Raw genomic sequence first — 19,416 nt, forward strand, 5'->3', positions numbered from 1 at the left:
GTCTTGGTTTGTTTTTTTCCCTCTTTTATACAAAATATTCTAAGAAAACAAATCAAAGTTTCCATAACAAAAACTCTTCTGTTCACTATAAAACAACTCAGTGAAGAAGAAGCAGGAATGTGGCGTTCAGAAATGAGCCGTTACTCTGTCGATCTCCAGAAGGTCATCCAGGATCTGCAGGGAGAAGGAAATTAAATGAGCGAAGAGCTGAGCTAACGGGAAGCTCCGGTCTGCTGTTCTGTGCACTCACGATGTCCTGAGTTGTCCCGATCTTCTTGGCCAGCTCGCTGCGCTCCATCGTGCTGAGGTACAGGTACTTGTTGAGGAGCTCTCCATCCAGGATGTTCTTCACAGGATTCTGAAGGCTCCGCCTGTCGCTGTGCAGCATTCTGGATACCATAGACAAACACGTCACTCACATCAGCATCCTGAACTGTAACGTTTCATAATTCATGTCAGAAAGCTGCAGTGCTGCTAACCTGAAGGCTTTTGGGTTCAGACCCGCGTGATGAGGCAGCATGGTGGTGAGCGCATTTTGCAACATCAGCAGACGGCGGTAAGTCTTCTCCTGCATGGGGAGGAGCAGGCCGATGCCTCCATCCAGGGTTGCTGTGGGAACATGATTAGTTCATATAGGGAACTGAAGCTTCTCATTACCATGTGATTCATACTGGTTGTGATTTGGCGATTGTGATAAGTTCACAAAATAAAATCAGCATAAATCAGTAACAACAATCGCCTCACTTTATATTGTAACGTAAAGACTCTGTGCAAGTGCTTTGGTGACAGTGGGAGGGAAAAACTCATTTTTAACAAGAACTTTTAGTTTAGTTTTAAAATACATCGTTTACAGTTTGTTTTCAGTTACATCAAATTTCGTGTTTTAATTTACTGTCATATCCTCTCACCCCAACCGGTCGCAGCAGATGGCCCCGCCCCTCCCTGAGCCTGGTTCTGCCGCAGGTTTCTTCCTGTTAAAAGGGAGTTTTTCCTTCCCAGTGTTGCCAAAGTGCTTTCTCATAGGGGGTCATATGAATGTTGGGTTTTTCTCTATTATTGTACGATCTACTGTACAATGTAAAGCGCCTTGAGGCGACTGTTGTTGTGATTTGGCGCTATATAAATAAAATTGATATGAATTAAATTGAATATCTTTGGCTCACAGCACATTTGCAATGTTGTGACTGAATGTGATTCAGTAACATCAGCTTAGTTCAGTTAGTAAAAGGAATATTTGTTGGTATGAGTTTTGATTCTCCCGGTAAAGCCTTGTGCTGCTACCCACCGAACCACGTGATGTGCTTGTTGTCCCAGGTTAGAGCCTTTTTGCTGCTAGCGTCCAGCGCTCCTCTGCACGGCATCCGCCAAAAAGTGTTGATGTTAGCTCCGGCATTGAAGTCCGCTCGCCTCAGCAGGCGCATTCCTCCAAAGCTCTCTTTAGCTGCAACACACACACACGGAGCACTTAACAAGGACTGTGTAATTTTAAATTAAGTTACAAAACATCTGCAGTTCCAGCTACAGCACATACCTTCAGGCAAATACATGTAAACATAGAGGTTCTTGTCTCGATCCGACACTGGAAGCAAGAGAACAGAAAAGCTTTGTGAGAAAACGATTTGATTATTAAAGTTTCTTTGTTGTTGTTGATTGTTTTTGTAAAATAAAGATTATTCCAGACGTTACCCAAGAATCCAAGCTGGTTGTTATCCACCATGAATTCGATGCTGTAGACTTCTAAAGGCTTTGCATCCTGTTGCCAAGACAATAAGAAAAGAGTTAAAACCCAACAGAGAAGGCTACAGGCCCCTGAATCATCCCCTGCTGCCAGAGCTGCTCTCGTCAAGATGAACCTGGCTGAAAGACATCAGTCATCACTCACAGATCTTCATCAGTACACCCTCCACTGTGTGCTGTAGCCACGGTTACTTAATCCTGATTTACACTCTCATACAGCACATCTTTCCTGACTGTTTACAACCCTGACTTCATTTTGAATACTTGAAATGACAGACGTTTGAGTCTGGGACACGCTCCACCCACTGAGTCGTGGCGTGGCGTTTCCTCCTCACCCTGCTGACAAGAGACAGCGTCTTGCTCTCCTCCTGGTAGCGCAGTAGCGAGATGCTCTTCATCAAGTCAGCAGCCAGGATGAAATTCTTGATGCTGAACATCTGGTGGATGTAGAGCTGCGTGTCGATGAAGGCCATACCAGTCAGATCATTGTCCTTCAGGACCCACAGGAAGATCTGAAAGAGGAAGTTATACCATTTGTTTTTGCAGGTGACTCACCTCTTCAGGTGATTATCGTAGGATTTCAAAAATGAAACATTAAAGGTCATTTAAACTCCAGCGAGCATCCTGACAAAAAATTCAGTGGCTTAATAATAAGTGAGTTCAGATGAGAGGCGACCGGGCACAATCAGTCAGACAGTAAAATATGACTGCTTATGCAACATTTTCTAAAATATAGAGCAATAACAAACTTTTACAAGTACTAAATTTTAATGGTGGACAACTGATCCATTAAAGACCCTACAGTGTGACACTCTTCACTGAGTGGGATGTGTGTAGAGGCTGGATTAGAAAGCAGGTTAGGACTCCTCCGACCAGGTAAATGTTTGAGTACTGTTCAATAACCAGACCCAGTGTGACGGAGCACTGGTGTCGCTATATGCAGCCATGTCATGAGTGTTTTTCAGACCTTCTGGCCGATGGCTGACACCAGGTATCCGTTACAGTGACACAGAGCAGTCACAGGTCCCTTCTGCTCCTTCTCATAGAGCACTTTAAACTTGTTCTTGGTGAGGGGCTGGCCGGGCTCCGGCACCACTTCAATCACATCCAGGATCAGAATCTGAAGGTGAGACAAAATTGAAAAACAAAAAACGAATTTAATGGAAGTTAACAAAGCAGTTTTGTTACGAGGTGACATGTGGGAGGAAGAGACTAAATAATGTTTCATTTCCAGCTCACCCGGCCCCTGCAGGTGACCTCCTCCCCCTGCATCAGACACGTTCCTGCTGCGATGTAACCCTTCAGTCCAGACACAGTCTCCTGACTCCTCAGTGCCACTGTCTTCATGCACGTGACGTGTTCCCACTCCTCCAGGTCAATCCTTTATGGAGACAGACGTCACAATCATTCACTCCTGTTAGCATCCATCTATCTATGATACAGCATCGTCCGGTCATAGATTACTGGGATTTATATGGCTGTATAGATTATATGTCAATATGGAGAAGGTGCTAGAAAGACTGCCAGCTCAGCAGGAAATCATCAATCAGGTACATATGGTCGAGCAGCCAGTGTGAGACGATTTTTTTCTCTGGGTGATTTTGTGACGATCGAAGCAACGCTGGGGGGGCTTTGAGTGGGGGAAAAAAACCCAAGTGTGCACTACAGGTGATTGATTTTTATTATATAAATCATACACAGAGAGGGATACAAAGAGCAGGGGATCTCAAACTGTGAGGTGGGCCACATTGGTGGGGCATGGAGGCCCAGGGGAAAAGCATGAGCGGAAAGTTGAATCAATATAAATTCTGAAGAGAAAATAAACATACTATATTGCACCATCAAGCGGACCTTTAGTTCACTAAAAGTCAAACCTGAACTTTTTTTTTGATAATGACTTGGGGAAAAGGAAGGTGAACTTTTTAAAGTGGGCGATTTGAGCAAAGCGAAAGAAAGCAGACCTAAAGCAGCAGCATGAAACTAAAATACTAAAACTGTTCTCCCGGGCTTAAACCAGGGAAACACTAGCTCACTAGTCTGAGTTATCCGCCTGTAACTAAGTTCTCCATCGTCCTTTGAAGAGGTCACGCTCTTATGCAAGTGAAGTGTGATCAAAGTGCTCAAAAAAGTTACATTACAGTAACTTGCAGTAAAGCAGCTGCTCTTTAGACACAGCATTTGAAGATACTTTCTGAGTGCAACTAAAACAGTTCGTTCAACTAAAAATGTTTCCTAATCTGAAGACTTTAAAGTGGCAGAAAGCCTCAGCTGTCCCTGCTTCACAATAACAGGTCAAATGATCCTGAATGGAAATGCACTTCAACATCAAACACAGGAATACAAAAGCTCAGTGCCCCAAAATATTCTGCTTAAGAAGACTGGGCCCGGCTTACATAATGCATCGTTCAGCTGCTCACAGAGAAGCACTCAGAGGAGCGCTAATGATAATGCAGAGTAGTTAATGAACAGGGACTTGGATAAACCACTCAATATTTTCAACTGATGAAGGTAAGCAGCCACGTGAGACTAAATTTATAGTCTACAACAACTTGGATAAATGGCCCAAGACTTTCAATTAAAGCCCACACTTCTCCCACAGTCTCCAGTGGAACAGCTCAGGGCAGGGAAAATGAGAAAATAAAACTGGCACAATCTGGGCTGGACCACTTTCTCCATGGCTGCCCAGTATCTATTAAAACAAAGCATTTCTATTGATTTCACAAACTGCACTATGGCTCTTTAAAGCAGTGCAATAAAAAGCTTTTACCGTGTGTTGGGAATGGCCTCCCAGCTCACTGGAGAGATGAGCTGGATTGAGAACTTCTCCTGCTGCGGATGAATGTAGCGTTCATCTGCAGGGGGCAAGAGGAGAAACGTCAATGCTCTCTATTCACATGGAAACGAATCAGCCAAAGACAACTTCAGATTTACACTGATCTTCAGTAAAAGCAGTGACACAAAAATGATTGCGCTAGCAGCTACAGAGGAGAGCTCAATGTCATGCATTCACCACAAGTCAAAAGCCCGGTAGCTTAAGATGACATATTTGTCTGTAACTATGCAAAAATATGACTGAAAACTAGCTAAAAGCACACAAATCACCAAAAACAATGAATAGACAGTTAAACTGGCATCAAGGTGACACTTTAAATACAAACAAAACCACCATATTCAGGAAATATATTGTAAATGGCTGACTGAATAACATGACTGAATAACAAAACGTAATTTAGAAATAACTGAAAGACACAGCTGTGAATAACAGAGCAATTCCAGCTTAATGTAGTTTCCAAGTTAAAAAAAGCAAAAACAGCTAAAAGTATCTGCAAATAGTTGAGTTTAACATGACTGATTAAATTCATTTTTTAAAAAGCTCAAATAGCCAACTAAAAGTAGTTTGTCAAATACTTCTAAATGATCCCCTGAAGTAACCGATAAATAGAACCTCCCTGTATTTAAACAGCAATTAATCTAATCTAAGGTCAAATATTCTGTATGTAGTGAATCTATATTCTTTGAATAAAGGCTGTCAAGTGATCAGTGAATAACATTTTTGCTGGAAAGGCTGATCACTACTTTCATACATTGATAATATCAATACCAACGCAGGTGCTGGTACTGGATAGCTACCAGTCCAATAGCATCGATACTTTGTTTCTATCCTCTGAGTTGAACTGTGCTAAATAAACAATTATTAATATTAATATTATTTATTAAATCTCTATATAATAATCTTTTTGTGTTGACTGTCAAGTCTGTTTTATTTCTACAGCACATTTAAACAACAGAAGGTTCTTTAGAGACGGTCTCCGAAACACTGACCTCGTTCTATGACTTCGTATTCCTTCTCCTCTCCTGTCATCCTCGGAATGCGTGTACATGGTTCTTTCACACTGGTGCACACAGCATACACCTGAAAGGAAAAAATACAAAATCCCACTAAAAAAAGGTTCACATCAAAGACTTAATCCCTTCAAAGTCACCCTGCATTGATTTTTTTTCTTTTCCAGTAAGAAAAACTTCAAGGCCAGAAGCCTTTCATCTCCTCGATCAATATGCTTTTATTTTGCATCGTGTTATCTGAGTGGATGTGTTTGAGTCCAGGAAATGTGTTTCGCCTCAAATGTGTGTCGAGGCTTCGGCGCCTTTGGTGCTGTGAGGGCTTAGCGAGAAGAGCCTTGCCTTGGATTCCACGTGGTAGGAGACATAGTGGACAGTGCACCTCAGAGGGATTTTTCTGACTGGCCACGGGGCGTCGTAGGACAGATACGTGGGCAAAACGCTGATCCTTAGCTCGCCCTGTGGGAGAGCACACACACAGAAAAGCCTCAAGGATCTGATTTGGTTTGTTTACTTCCTGTAATGTCACTTCTGGCTTGCTTTAGTGATCTTCAAACACTTTCTCAGCTGAGACAATTAAACCTGATGCTGTTCCAGAATAATTACGCTCCTTCCTCTGTGGTCTCTTTTCTTAACGTGTGCAAAAAAAAACAGAATTTCTAAACTCTTCAGGACCTCCACATTTATATTCATAAAGCTCTGAGGACAAAAATGTCTGCACGTCGTAATTTGTCTACCGATTTAATAATAAAAACCAGCTCAGTGCAGTCTAGTAAAGTATAACAATAAAATAAAACAAACAGTTCTTGTACCTGTTTGTTAAAGTACAGAAAACCTTTGGGGCAGTTGATATTATGGAAGGGGGAGAAAGACTCAATGGAGCCATCAATGGTCATTGGGTGAAGCCTCAACGCTCCACGAGACGTGACCAACATCCAGTGAGGAGACGGGCCGCAGATAAATACCTGGGATAGCAAAGACACAAAAAGACTCCTGGTTGCAGGGCTGTTTCTTGAATAACAAAGGTCTATAATTAGTTCTTAACAAAGGCATTCTTACTCCTGAGTATCCAGAGATGTCCTCAAAGTATCTGAACCTGGCAATCCGACCTTTCACGCCGGAATTTTCCTCGGTGGCACTGCTCTCTGCTTTCTTATCTTTCTTGAGCTTGGATTTCTTTTCCCTGAAGTTAATGTTGTGGGGTACCTGTGGAGAGTCCGGTGACACGGTTAATGAGGCGTTACCTAAGCTGACTTGATTTAATTTTATCAGTGCACACACTTTTTTGAAGCGGACTTTCAGGTTGTTTTGTGGCTGTTGTTGATCATACTGGAACGCTTCATAGATCAGAAGCTCTTGTTCAACGTGGACCTAGAAAACAATGAAAATGTAGATTTTTTTACTATGGTTTGTTACATCTGGTGAATGATTAATATGACACAGCAGAAGTGACTGTAGAGTGTTGGGAGGTGGGGAAGAGTTTTCCAACACAACATCTGACCTTAGCACTGAAAACTGTAAAAACTCACCAGCAAATATGGTTTACTGTGATTGTTGCCAAGTGAAACCAAAGCCACTTCTTTGACTAATGGAATCTCTCCTTGACGGGTGACTTCTTCTTTTTTACCCTCCCCCTGTGTTGCCGATTGGCCTGAGGAACTGTCCACCAGCACCCTTTGGCCCACTGGGAAGTTCTTCACCAGGAACACCAAGCGCCAATCTGGCAGCTGATAAATCTGTTCAAATAACCAGCAGTCAAAATGAGTGAATGTGGAAAGAAGCCCTAATGTTCTTCTGATTCTTTACTGTACATACTGATCACATATTATTTTCAAGTTCAGTTTTATTGTATGTTCACACAAACTGTAACAAACTGCAAGTCAACATCCAGGAAAAAACTGTAACTGGCCGTGATGACATAATAAGTCTCTTGTGTGTTTCTTCAAAGTCATGCTAGAGTTGTACAACTGTGTTAAGATTACAAAGTGTAGCACACCTTTAAGCTAATTTAAAATAAAATCAAGCTGTGCACTACAACACCTCAGAATTATATCATGCATCGGAAATGAGTCTCCATCAGCTCAGAGTCACAGCTCTTTGGAAACAACTGAAACTTTCCAAAAACATTGTTTACTTTGTTGTGAAAGTAGCATCTCAGACACATTGCTGGCTGCTTTTTGTCCATCAAGTGTCACAACTACTAAACTAAAGTGAAATGTACTTTCACTGAAAACAATTTATACCTTTGTGCTTTGTTGCATAAAACGTATGAAATACATTACTGTTGCTATAGTTTATAAAGTAGCCAGCAATACCTAGAAGCTGCAGAGCATCATGTCAACTTCAAACCCTCTAAAACCTCCCTGCTTTTTAGCTTTTGATTTTTTTAAGCAGCTTGCTAGCTTATTTCTCTCCCACTCTCCCTCTGTTTGTAACATGAGGAAACAGTGTAAATAAAAACGTATCTTCTTCAAAGCATCCAGACGTCTTTGAGAAAAAAAAGTGAAAAATATTCAGTCTAGTCTGTGTGACTGTGCAGTTTTATTAGTTTGAATGTACACTAAACAACTGCAGTCACAAAATAACGCAAACTGACAGAGGTCGCAGTAGATGAAGTTTCTAGTGGAGTGTGACAGCTTCACTTCATTGTCTGAAAGAGCTTTCTGATGCCAGCAGAAGTGGTGAAAATGTTCTAAGATAGCAAACACTTGAAACCTTATTGATTCTTTTAGGTGTTTACAATCAGTGTGCTGCTGATTGTGTCCACAGCAGAAAATGGCTTTAGTTTGTGTGCAGGTCGGTACTGTAGGGAACACACTGACTGTCCATAAGGACCTGATACAATCCCACTTCAGAGAAAATGAACCCTCCCCAGCTGAGTGCAGACATTTTACCCAGTGCATTGATCATTACTTAAAAAAAAAAAAAAAAAACATCAAAAAGAAATACACGCTTTTAAATGTGACTTTAAATTACATCTCTCTTATGAAAGTTCTAAAAGCATCTTACATGTTTTTTTTTTCATTGTAAATAGAATAAATGGTGAATCAGCATTCAGTAGATTCCAGTAAACAACTATCACCATACCTCCATCACTCCATTCTCCCTGATGATCATGCACCAATGGGTTGGCTCTGCTTTGCTCGAGGTCGCCTCGCTCCCAGACGTTGTCGGTGCCACAAAGCTGCGGTTCATATCTTCCTTGGCAGGCGTTGCACTCGCATTCGAGTCTCCGTACAGCATTTCCTCCTCGTCATCCACTGTGTTGCTGCACACGCATTTAACAACAGTCAGCAGTGTGGAAACTGGCTGAAGGCGTCAGTGAGGAGGCGAACTGAACTCTTACCTCATGTCATGGATGATGGTCTCTGCTTCCGACTGACTCCTAATGGTGTCCTCTTTGATGGAGCAGCTCACTTTGTTTTCTGTTGTAAACATTCCGCTCACGTCTCGGTAGGCGCACAGTGTGATGACACGAGATTGCTGTTAAATCAGAAACCAGTTTAACCAAGGTTAATACTGCTGAGAACCATATAAGAGCGTTTTGCAAATCCAGTTTCCATAAGAGAAAGACCGTCATGAACGCTGCCAATATTAAAGAAGTGAAACTGAGTCGGCCAACTCTGCTGGGTGAGCTTCACTGTGGCCAGCAGGGGGTGTGTTTGTTTTTGTGAACACCGGTCACTCACGCTGGGAATCTGTGGTTTCTGCAGTGCCAGTCGGTGCATCTTCCCCATGTATGAGTCAGACTTCAGCACAAACATGGTGACCACTCCCTCAGCAGTCATGATAACCACAAATGGGTCAGCCACAGAGCAATGCACTATGGGAGAACCCAGGTCCACGGGGATGAAGTGGAGCTGTCTCACTGACAGAAAAAGTTAAAAAAAAAATTGTTAAAAGGTATCACTCAAATGATGAACCAAAACAAACACACACACTAAAATAACGCTTTTAAAACACAACTTGTTTTACTTTATTTAATGAGGTTTTTGTTTAACAGCTTCCAGCTGCAATTATTCAAAGCTAAGGACAAAAGTTACAAAATAAATAAACCAACTAATTGTACCTCCTTCCAGCAGACGAAGGCCCATGGGAGAGACCTGAATAATGTACTTGTTGTCCCCAATGTTCCCAGCATACACAGTGGGTCCCTGAGTTGCAAAACCACTGGTATCCAGCTCCATGATCTCCTGACCTGTTTGAAGGATCTTCAGGAAAACGCAAAGATGCTTACATCCAACTTCAAAAGCAGAGGTGAAATAATAAGCAGTCTACAAGATCAAGCAGCACCTTCAGGCACTGAAAAATAAAGCCAAACTTTGAATTCCCTCTAATAGTCACTACCACAGACTGTATATGAGGATAAACACGTCGGTTTTGATTTCCATATTTTGGAAAGCTCTGGTTTACTGCTGTTCTTATTTAAAAGCCAAAAGACAGTTTATTTGGCTTAGAGGGGTAAGTGCTAAGCTATCAACTACCACTATCAAGCTTGGTTAGCAAGCTGCATCCATGAACTGTGCATGAACACACAGATATACATGTCTACTTAATGCTAAGATCCTTTCATTGGAGTCAGTGAACTGGACCTCTTCGCTATATGTGTGCTTGTGGTGCCTTTTGGAGCATTTGAACAGATTTGTCTAACATGTAATTTGCCTTGTTGTCCGGAACGATCTGTCCAATAAGTTTGTGCTCCAGTTTTAGTGAGTGAAGCTCTAGTCTTTTATTAGGTTGTTACTAATAAAAAGTTACCAGGTATCTGTGTCTGTGTGTTTCACCCATACAAGTTAAATGATCATTTCATTTGAAGCGCTTGATAGATTTCCGCTTCTAACGCTAACATTAAGGCTTCAAAAGGAGTTCAAAACTAACGAGAGGCATCACCATAGCTACTTCCACCTTTTATATACAGTCTCTGTTCCATGTTTTAAATAATCTTTCTTGTCAAAGAAAAGCAGCAGAGTATCGGTTACAGTCTTTTACCACGACTTCAATCACAACAAAGTCGATTAACATGTTTTTACCATTGTTGAATCTTCTCTGCTCAGAATGAGGAAGCCATGCTTCTTCGCATCATCCTCCAGGGGAGGTTCCGTCTTCTTCTCCTCTTCCTCCTTTTCCACCTCCTCTTTGTCCTTTTCTCCCTCTTCACCATCATCACCCGTCTCAGCCTCAGCCCCATCCTCTGACTCATCACTTTTTGCAGCCTGTGAGAGGTGTAAGAAGCATGTGAGTTTAAAAGGTGTTGCCAGCACTTATTTCAAATGTTTATTAGAGAAATAACAAAATAACACTTTACTGTTTTGTCTTCTTTGACGTCACTCGAGATCACAGTCCACATGTCGTGACAACCTGGCAACTCAAACGTAGTGACTACTTGGGGTCGGATGCTTCTCTGAGAACAGAATTTAACAAATTAACAAATGAAAGAAGGGGGAAAAAACAGACACACGATTCTACTGTTGTGACTCACACACGCTTCCCTGTGTGCGTTTTAATTATGCGCTGAGGATTGTTGTTTCTGGGGTGTTTACAGGCTACTCCGTCGATCTCTGAGGCAGCCCTGGTAGACCCAGACTTGACTTTAGCACCGTGACTGGACCTGTGGCAGACGGGCCTCGCAACCACAGGTTTTAGGACGGTGCGGTACCAGAAATCATGAATGAGAGACTGATCTAGTAAGGAGGTTTTACCTGAAGCACAGACAGGGCACCATTCTTGCCGAAGCCAGAGCAAACTACAACTTCCAGGTCAGGCTCAGGGTTGCTCTGAAACTGTGAGTGGAATAAAAAAATTGAGCTGACAATTCATAACAGCTAACTGTAGCATTAATATAAGACTGTTTCAACTGTCTGTACCTCCTCAGAGAGGAAAGCAGGTTCACCCATGGAGGCATTTGCACAAGGCCCAATGTTCAGTATGCTATCACACACCTGTGAAAGACAGAAAAAGACTCTTCCTCATCTTCTATGCACATCTACACCACAGTTAAGCTTAGCAGTTAAGCTTTTTACCTCAAAGGAGTAGGTGGCCAGCTGAGTGCCTGACTGGGCCTCACTTCCATACACTTCTATCTCATCCACCTCATCTGACAAAACAAAGAAGTCGAGTATAACACAGACTGGCAGTTCTCACACACGCTGCTATTGTGCACATATCAAACAGGAAATGTACCGGTCCAATTGGTGGAGGATTCAACTCGCTTCTTTTTGCTTGGTGGTTCCTCCTAAAAGAAAGAAAGAAAGAAAAAAGAGACAACACGTCAAATAAAACACATCACCTTTCAAGCTCAGTGAGAAAAACTAGAAAATACTATATCTAAATTCAACGCTCAAACTAGCACCAAACCTAAGAATTGCTGTATTTAAATTTGCACCAGCTCACTTGTTTGTCTTTGTCTTTTTCTTTGTCCTGCCTTTCTTTGCCTTCCTCCGCTGGCGTCTCCTGCAGTTTCTCTGTGTACTTCAGGAGCAGCGAGTTTCCGAGGCGGGAACCCAGGAAAAGGTATCCGGGCTCCATGGTCACCATCTAAGGAAGAAGAGTAATGTAAGGCGACAGTGTAACTGGCTGCATCATTCAGGGGGTCCACAGTTACAAGCGAAGCTTTTAAGATCAATTTAAGTGTCATATTAAAGCAAATTTAAGACCTGACATGGATGGAAAAACAAGTAATTACTCCTAAGCCTTTGGTCAAGAAATGATCATATTTCCATAAGCTAACAAGTAGGATGGCCAGGATGACACCTAATCATTTCTAACTATTATTGTGGATTTTCACTGTTGTATTGCAAGACATCCATCCATGCACTTCAGCTTATCCTTTTTAGGTCGCCAGTCTGTCGCGGGGCTAACACATAGACAGGAGACAACCATTCGCACTCACATTGACTCCCGCATTCACACCTATGGGCAATTTAGTGTTTCCAATTAACCTATCCCTATTAACTGCATGTCTTTGGCCTGTGGGAGGAAGCCGGAGTACCCGGGGAGAACCCCAACCCTATTGCAAGACCTGCATTTTGTATTTTTAAAGATGTTAACAACCTGAAAGAGTCTGTGGAAAAAGAAAGCATTGAATGTAAACAGGACGACAGCAAATGTCAATGTTCATCTGGTATCCATTGACCCAAGTTCAGTAATTATGATAGCCTAAACCTTTTTCACTGATGTATGTTTAAAGGTTAACAGTGGTTTGATTCTCTCCTGTCGGTATAACCCTCTGAATTAGAGCAGAGGGATAAAAAAAAAAGCAACGTTTGCCTGCTCAAATCCTGCTGCCTCATGTCCTCTGTGTCTGTCCACAGAAACACGACAGAACGAGTATTTGTTTAAGAAACAGAGCTCCTGTATCACCAGATCATCACTGCTCACAGTCAGAGGCAGGACTTACGCAGGTCGTCAGGACGCTGGCAGCAGCTTTGTCAAAGTGGAAAGCGCGCACGCTCCTCATGCCGTCAGTTATCAGTGTCAACACGTAACTGCAAAACAGCAGCAGCCAGTAAGAAATAATTTAATGTCATCAACATTTGCATGCATGCTGCTGGTAGTGTTACAATAACTCACATCTCCCCTCCTTTCAGCGAGATCACCATCTTGTCGTAAGCAATAAAGTCAGACTGACAACAGTCCAGCGTGAGCTTCACTTCATCTTGTACACCTGCACAACCGAGACATGGTATAGAGTGGTGAGCATCACAGCATACCCAGAGATACATGTACAGGCGTGGGTTTGAAATGATTAATCTTACGCAGAGGGAAGGCTGTGGTCCCATTTGTCTGAGAATTGAGCGAGACTCCGTAGGGAGGAACGCTCTGGTTCAGATAGAGCAGCGAATTCACAGCAAACACCACCACACCACCTGCAAACATTTCAAGTGTGATCAGCACTCGCTTAATGCAAATTCATATCCGACAGAGCACTGACACGCTTCCTCAGAACTCACCGATGGGTTTGGGGACAGCCATGACCTGTGTACAATCAAAGGGCAGATTACTGAGAGACCAGATGACAGGATGAACCTTCTGCATGATGTTGAGGGAGATTGCAACAATGCTGCAAGTGTCCTGACGGACAGCCACACGCCTGGGGAAAAAAAGCATATAGGAGAAGTGACAATTCTGATAAAAGTGGCTGCTTAGAAACTCAAATTAATACCAAGTTGCCAATGCAGTGTTTCCAGATGCATACTTTACTTGGGCAGAACACCAAGCATATATTAGGCGACTCATTTTTGTATTTTTTTTCCTTTCTCCTGACAGAACTGAATTCTGTTCGCACTAACCCAGGCCATGTCTGGTTGGGCTCAAAAAGAATGAGCAACGTGGGCTCGTAGTAGCCGTGGAGGAACTTCATGTCAATGATGTTGAGGAGCTTCTCATCTAGTTCACGGACGTCAATGATGTAGCTGGGCAAGAAGCTGGATTTAGGTCTGGAGAAGAGATAAACAGACAGCGTTCGTTTGAAAACTGTAGTAACATTAAAAGAAAAAGCATGTTTAGGTAACATCAAGTACAGAGACGTTTATGAGGATCTAACATCCTTTTCTCTATTATTCTGTTTTATATACTCATTCATCAAATTCATGATGTAAAACAAGTTCATTTTGTTTTGTAATTGAATTCAAAAACAAGTTTCATATATTCTGTTCTCATGTAAAGTCAAGCGTTTCTGTTATAAGTTTCAAGATCATGACTTGTAGCTCATCAAAATCTGAAATACATCATCTCAAATTATTCGAACCATTTCATTTAAATTACTATTCAAATACTATGAATACAGTGCATCCCAAACTAGTTCACACAAAACCACAAACCCTCCAGAGAAGGAGTGTCATTGCTGAAAAGGCTGGCTGTTCTCAGAGTGCTGGATCAAAGCCTATTCCCTGAAAGTTGGCTGGGAGGGGAAATCAGGAATGAGCACAGCCTCAAGAGGACTGTCATGAGCTGATTCAGGAACTTGGGAGAGTGGCCTGAGGCTGGCGTCAGAGCATCAAGAGCTGCTGCGCACAGACATCTTCGGGAAATGGGCCACAAGTGCCTTCCTGAACCCCAGATGTTAGAAACAGCTAACCTGGGCTAGACTTCTGCACTGTTTGAAGAGCCTACTATGTAACATAAGAGGCTGATGTCTCCGCCCTTATTTCTGGTTGCGTGCTGGTGCATTAACTGTTAATTATCATGTGGTCGTGTCCAGGTGTTTTACATACAGTGCCCGTCACGATAGAAATAAATACAAAGTCTTCACTATTTGTGGTGGTTAGTTTTCCAGAGGCAAAAATATTTGTCCCTCAAGTTTTTCCACTTCTTTGTACAATTTCTCTCCAGGAATCTGCTGATTGTGACTCCAGTTTTTTATCTTACTCATTTTTTGATTATTGATACAATGTTTGCTAACAGTTGCGAGAAAGTAGCTTAAAATGCAAAGGAGGGATGGACAGCCGTGAACAGTTAATCACAGTAACTGTGGGCTGTGTCCACCTGATGTGTAGTTAGTTGTAGTCATGTTACGTTGTAAGTAACTGCACTGTTGCTCATTGGTCCAACTGTCCTCATCTCGAGTGAAAGTAAAATTTCCCTTTCATTTGGAAATCAAACTTCTAGAGTCATGAAGAAGAGTGCAGAGGCATGGACTCCAAGGTGTGTCAAGCCTACAGTCTGTGACAATTTGGGGTGCAATATGACCTGACAGTGTTCATGGCTGTTGGTCCACTGTGTTTTATCAAATGCAATGTCAACCTAACTGTCTACCAGCAGATTTTAATGCACTTCAACTTTCCACCTGCTGACAAGCTTTATGGAAATGCTGATCCTTTTCCAGCAGGACCCACCCACAGTGCCAAACCTTCGGCTGAGTAGTTTGCAGACAAAGTTACTGCCCTTAATTGGCAAGCTCAGCCAAACTGAATTTCATGGAGAATTTATGGATTTTATCAAGCGACAGTTGAGAAATACTAAAATTGGAGGCAAGCTGAAGGTCACTATGAAAGCAGCCTGGGCTTTGATCACCTCTATGCTGCCCCCCACTTATGCAGTAACTTGAGATAAAGCCCATGCACTGAGTGTATGAATGGACATGCTTCTCAGAAGTTTCCTTTCTGTCTTTTGATTGATCTGAGCAAATAATCTAATGATTTCAGCTACTGGTGTCCTTTTTTTCTATGAACTGCATCACGCAAAGCTACTCTAGTAGAGTAAAAAAAAAATCAAAACAACTGAGCTGGAACTGAGCGTAACAAATCAACTTTAATAATTGGATGTATAGCTTACCCTTCTCCAACGCCGCTCTCTTGTTCATCCGTTAGCGTGTCCTTTCGGAATGGCAGCACCACGAGTTTGGTGCCATAAACGAGCATTACAGCACAGCGATTCTCTGGATCTACACGGACAATGGGAATATGTACATTCTGTACAAAGCCATCCTGAAAATACAAGAACAGTTATATTCACAGTTGAGTCACTTTGACACATGAACATAAACTCAGGTTTATTTTTGTTGCTACATACTCTGAGCTCTGGCTCCTCAAAGTAATGAAGAGACAGTGTCTTAAGATCATGTGTCCCAGGATCATACTCTACCACAGACAGCTGGTGAGAGACAAAACACAGGCAAAGGTCACTGAGAAACAATTCTAGGGGTAAAAAACATGGTTTATTTAAGCAGCACACTGCTTGCTCTATAATACCTTTGCATCTTTGAAACTCAAAAGGAGTGCATCTCTGCTGGCTCCAACAAGTTGTACACTGGCCATAGACATGATGTTCCCAAAGAGAGAAAAGGAAGCCACCTGCTCCAGCTTCTCTTTACGAGATTTGGAATCTGCGCAAGAAAAGCTGAGACTCAGCAAAACAACAAACATTTTTTTACCAACAGTAAAATTGTATTTGAATGAGATGCTTTCTTTGACATACCAGATGACTTGTCAGCCTTTGAAGTACTCTGAAATAACACAAATGTGGCATACTCAAAAAGCCCTTTTATGCTTGTGTTAAAAAAAAAGGCACAAAGAAAAAGGGGAATCTTAGAGTTAAAGTTACCTCCACATCATGAATGATCCTGTAAACAAACAGTTGAGACGTTCCAGCTACGACCAGGTTCTTCTCCTTACTGGATATAAAGTTGCAGTAGACAGAAAACTCCACTGAGGTCGGTGTGTGGGCTTGTCTGTACACGGCATACATGGTGGCAGGCTGCCCTCAGCATCTAACAGGTGAAAACACTCACGTCAAGACCTCTGACATCACTTCACCACTAAAACGATCGGTACACAGGTATGTGTGTATCTACGTTAAACAAAATTACCCACAAAAACTGCACAGACAGTCCGAGCGCCGTTTTATAAATTACGTCAGTGTACGCTTAAACAGGCTTCATAATGATCAAATGCTAGCTAGCTTATGACATACCAGAAAGCAGCGCTACATTTTGTCTGTGTTTTTCGGTTATTAGCATTTATTCTGATAACTGGTTTAACTTAACCAGCGATATCCACTCGTGTTGTTAGGCTCAGCTTCAGTTTAGTTAGCTTCGAATAGCAAATGTATGGGAAAAGCCGGTTAAGTTAGCTGCCTTAGCAACACGCTAACGTTCCCATTTGTAGCTGGCATGGCATTGTAACAGGATACAGTTTTTCAAATGTTTTCACAAGCAGTGAATGTAACGCGTGGACGTACCTATGTCCGTCACGTTATCTGAGTTTGCAGCTTTATTGTTTCCTCCCTTGTTCACACTGAGCGTGACATATTTTGTGTGATACTAACTTAAGCTAGCTAACCGATAGCAAGGTTAGCTGCCGTTGTTGTGGCTGCGTTGGTCTTCTTCTTCGTGTTCTTTTTTTTTTTTTTTTTTAGCCAACCACTCCAATGCACATTAGCGCCACCTATATTTAGCATTTTGATAGCAGCTGCTGTCTCAGAGTTACTTTGTGTGTGTAAAGATCTTAAACAAATGAAGAGTAAAGGGGGCAGAGCTTATCAGTCTGTGGCGCTAAGGCTTTGTAACAGTGTCCCTCTACCTATGGGCTCAAAATGTGGTCATAAATATTTTGTACTTGTAAATCAGTTTTGTACTTGTAAATCAGGATTTGTATGTGTAAAAAGAATTTGTGTGTGTGTAAAAAAGATTTGTGTGTGTAAAAAAGATTTGTGCATGCGTAAAAAAGATTTGTGTGTGTGTAAAAAAGATTTGTATGTGTAAAAAAGATTTGTGTGTGTGTAAAAAAGATTTGTATGTGTAAAAAAAATTTGTGTGTGCGTAAAAAAGATTTGTGTGTGGACTTAGCCAAAAAAAAACCCCTGCAAGTTACAAGTACGAATTTTGACCCTATTTTTCTTCCTTTCATCTGATTGGTGAATGTCATGTCAATCACAAATGTAACAATCCAATCAGAGAACAGATGGGTTTGGCTGTCGGAGGGGCGCTTTTTTTGAACTGCAGGTCTTTGAAGGGAATAAATGCCCTTTTACATGCCAACCCAGCGTTTTCCTTCATCACCAGGAAGGAAAACAGTCTGTGGTTGTCCGAGTTTGGTGATTTTTGTGTCACAGGACTAGGTGTTTAATACAGGGACTTCCACAGCCTTTTCAACAGCGCTGCGGACCACGGGGGGGGGGGGGGGGGGGGGGCGTGTTTTGGAAATGACAGTCTTCATTACAAAGCTTTCTTCGTTTTACGCATACATGTTTTTATTGAACATTTGAAGAACTAGCAAAAAAACCCAGAAACTCTTGTAGAGGACATAAAGTCAGAGATAAAAACGACAAGGAGCAGGTGCATCTAGTACAGGTAGAGCTGCTGCAAAAACCCACAGAGCCCAGCAGCCAGCACAACAAATTCTGGATCCTTTGCTTTTAGTTAGCAATTAGCATTAGCAGCACATCCTGCGTCAGATGTGAAAGGACTTTTATGCTGCGCACTGTGACTCACAGCAATGGTCCCGGGTCAGCCCTGACTTTGTGTTAAACTAATCCTAAAGTAATAATGATATTTCTAACCACTGACATACCACAACTTTATCCTTTAAACAGCTGCTGAAAGTAAGGGGACCTAACTGCTATCTGATATTTATATAGAGATTGCCCTTCAAGGACCTGCAGTTCAAAAAAGTGCCCCTCCGACAGCCAAACCCATCTGTTCTCTGATTGGATTGTTTAATTTGTGATTGACATGACATTGACCAATCAGCTTAAAGGAAGAAAAATAGGGTCAAAATTCGTACTTGTAACTTGCAGGGTTTTTTTTTTGGCTAAGTCCACACACAAATCTTTTTTACACACGCACAAATCTTTTTTACACATACAAATCTTTTTTACGCACACACAAATTTTTTTTACACATACAAATCTTTTTTATGCATGCACAATTTTTTTTTACACATACAAATCTTTTTTACAAGTACAAAACCGATTTACAAGTACAAAATATTTATGACCACATTTTGAGCCCATACCTATACAATTACATTTATTTAGCTGACTCTGTGGACTCTTTAAAAGTAGCTAAAATCTTTTTTGTTTAATCAGGCTTTTTGTTGATTATAAGATAAGATAAGATAAGATAAGATAAAACTTTATTAATCCCTCGGGTGGGTTCCTCTGGGAAATTCGGTTCCAAAAAAGCACAGCACCGACAGAAGTTACAGAGTTACAGAATATTATATATATATACACATATATAAATACAAAGACATATATAGATAAAATATACAAAGGGGATAAATAGAATAAATAGGAATAAAAATAAAAATACAAGTGAATTGCACATTTCAAGTATGGAGTCTATTGCACCGTTGACTATTAACAAAAAGTATTGCACAAAAGGTATTGCACAGTGAAGTG

At 41.6% G+C, this 19,416-nt stretch overlaps 1 protein-coding gene across 1 annotated transcript; it reads right to left on the reverse strand.

Moving 5' to 3' along the window:
- Window positions 1-3: 3 nt before the first annotated feature.
- Window positions 4-16,761, reverse strand: cpsf1 (cleavage and polyadenylation specific factor 1). The gene is made up of 37 exons (XM_084919103.1): window positions 16,618-16,761; window positions 16,492-16,519; window positions 16,266-16,399; window positions 16,087-16,167; window positions 15,850-16,001; window positions 13,866-14,012; window positions 13,527-13,666; window positions 13,332-13,442; window positions 13,147-13,240; window positions 12,974-13,061; window positions 11,968-12,111; window positions 11,758-11,809; window positions 11,598-11,671; window positions 11,442-11,516; window positions 11,277-11,357; window positions 10,883-10,978; window positions 10,608-10,790; window positions 9,647-9,788; window positions 9,267-9,445; window positions 8,924-9,060; window positions 8,665-8,845; window positions 7,107-7,313; window positions 6,859-6,948; window positions 6,637-6,783; window positions 6,390-6,542; window positions 5,920-6,036; window positions 5,560-5,650; window positions 4,505-4,589; window positions 2,977-3,118; window positions 2,705-2,857; window positions 2,073-2,249; window positions 1,687-1,753; window positions 1,532-1,579; window positions 1,286-1,441; window positions 480-609; window positions 251-389; window positions 4-174 (listed from the first exon to the last, which is right to left on the reverse strand). Exons 1-37 carry the CDS (start codon window positions 16,759-16,761, stop codon window positions 127-129), a joined length of 4,413 nt encoding a protein of 1,470 aa, XP_084775229.1. The 3' UTR covers window positions 4-126.
- Between the last annotated feature and the right edge of the window lie 2,655 nt (window positions 16,762-19,416).

This window comes from Perissodus microlepis, chromosome 22, assembly GCF_051167445.1.
Source record: "Perissodus microlepis isolate ML-2025 ecotype Zambia chromosome 22, ASM5116744v1, whole genome shotgun sequence".
In the NCBI taxonomy this organism is placed as follows: Eukaryota; Metazoa; Chordata; class Actinopteri; order Cichliformes; family Cichlidae; genus Perissodus; species Perissodus microlepis.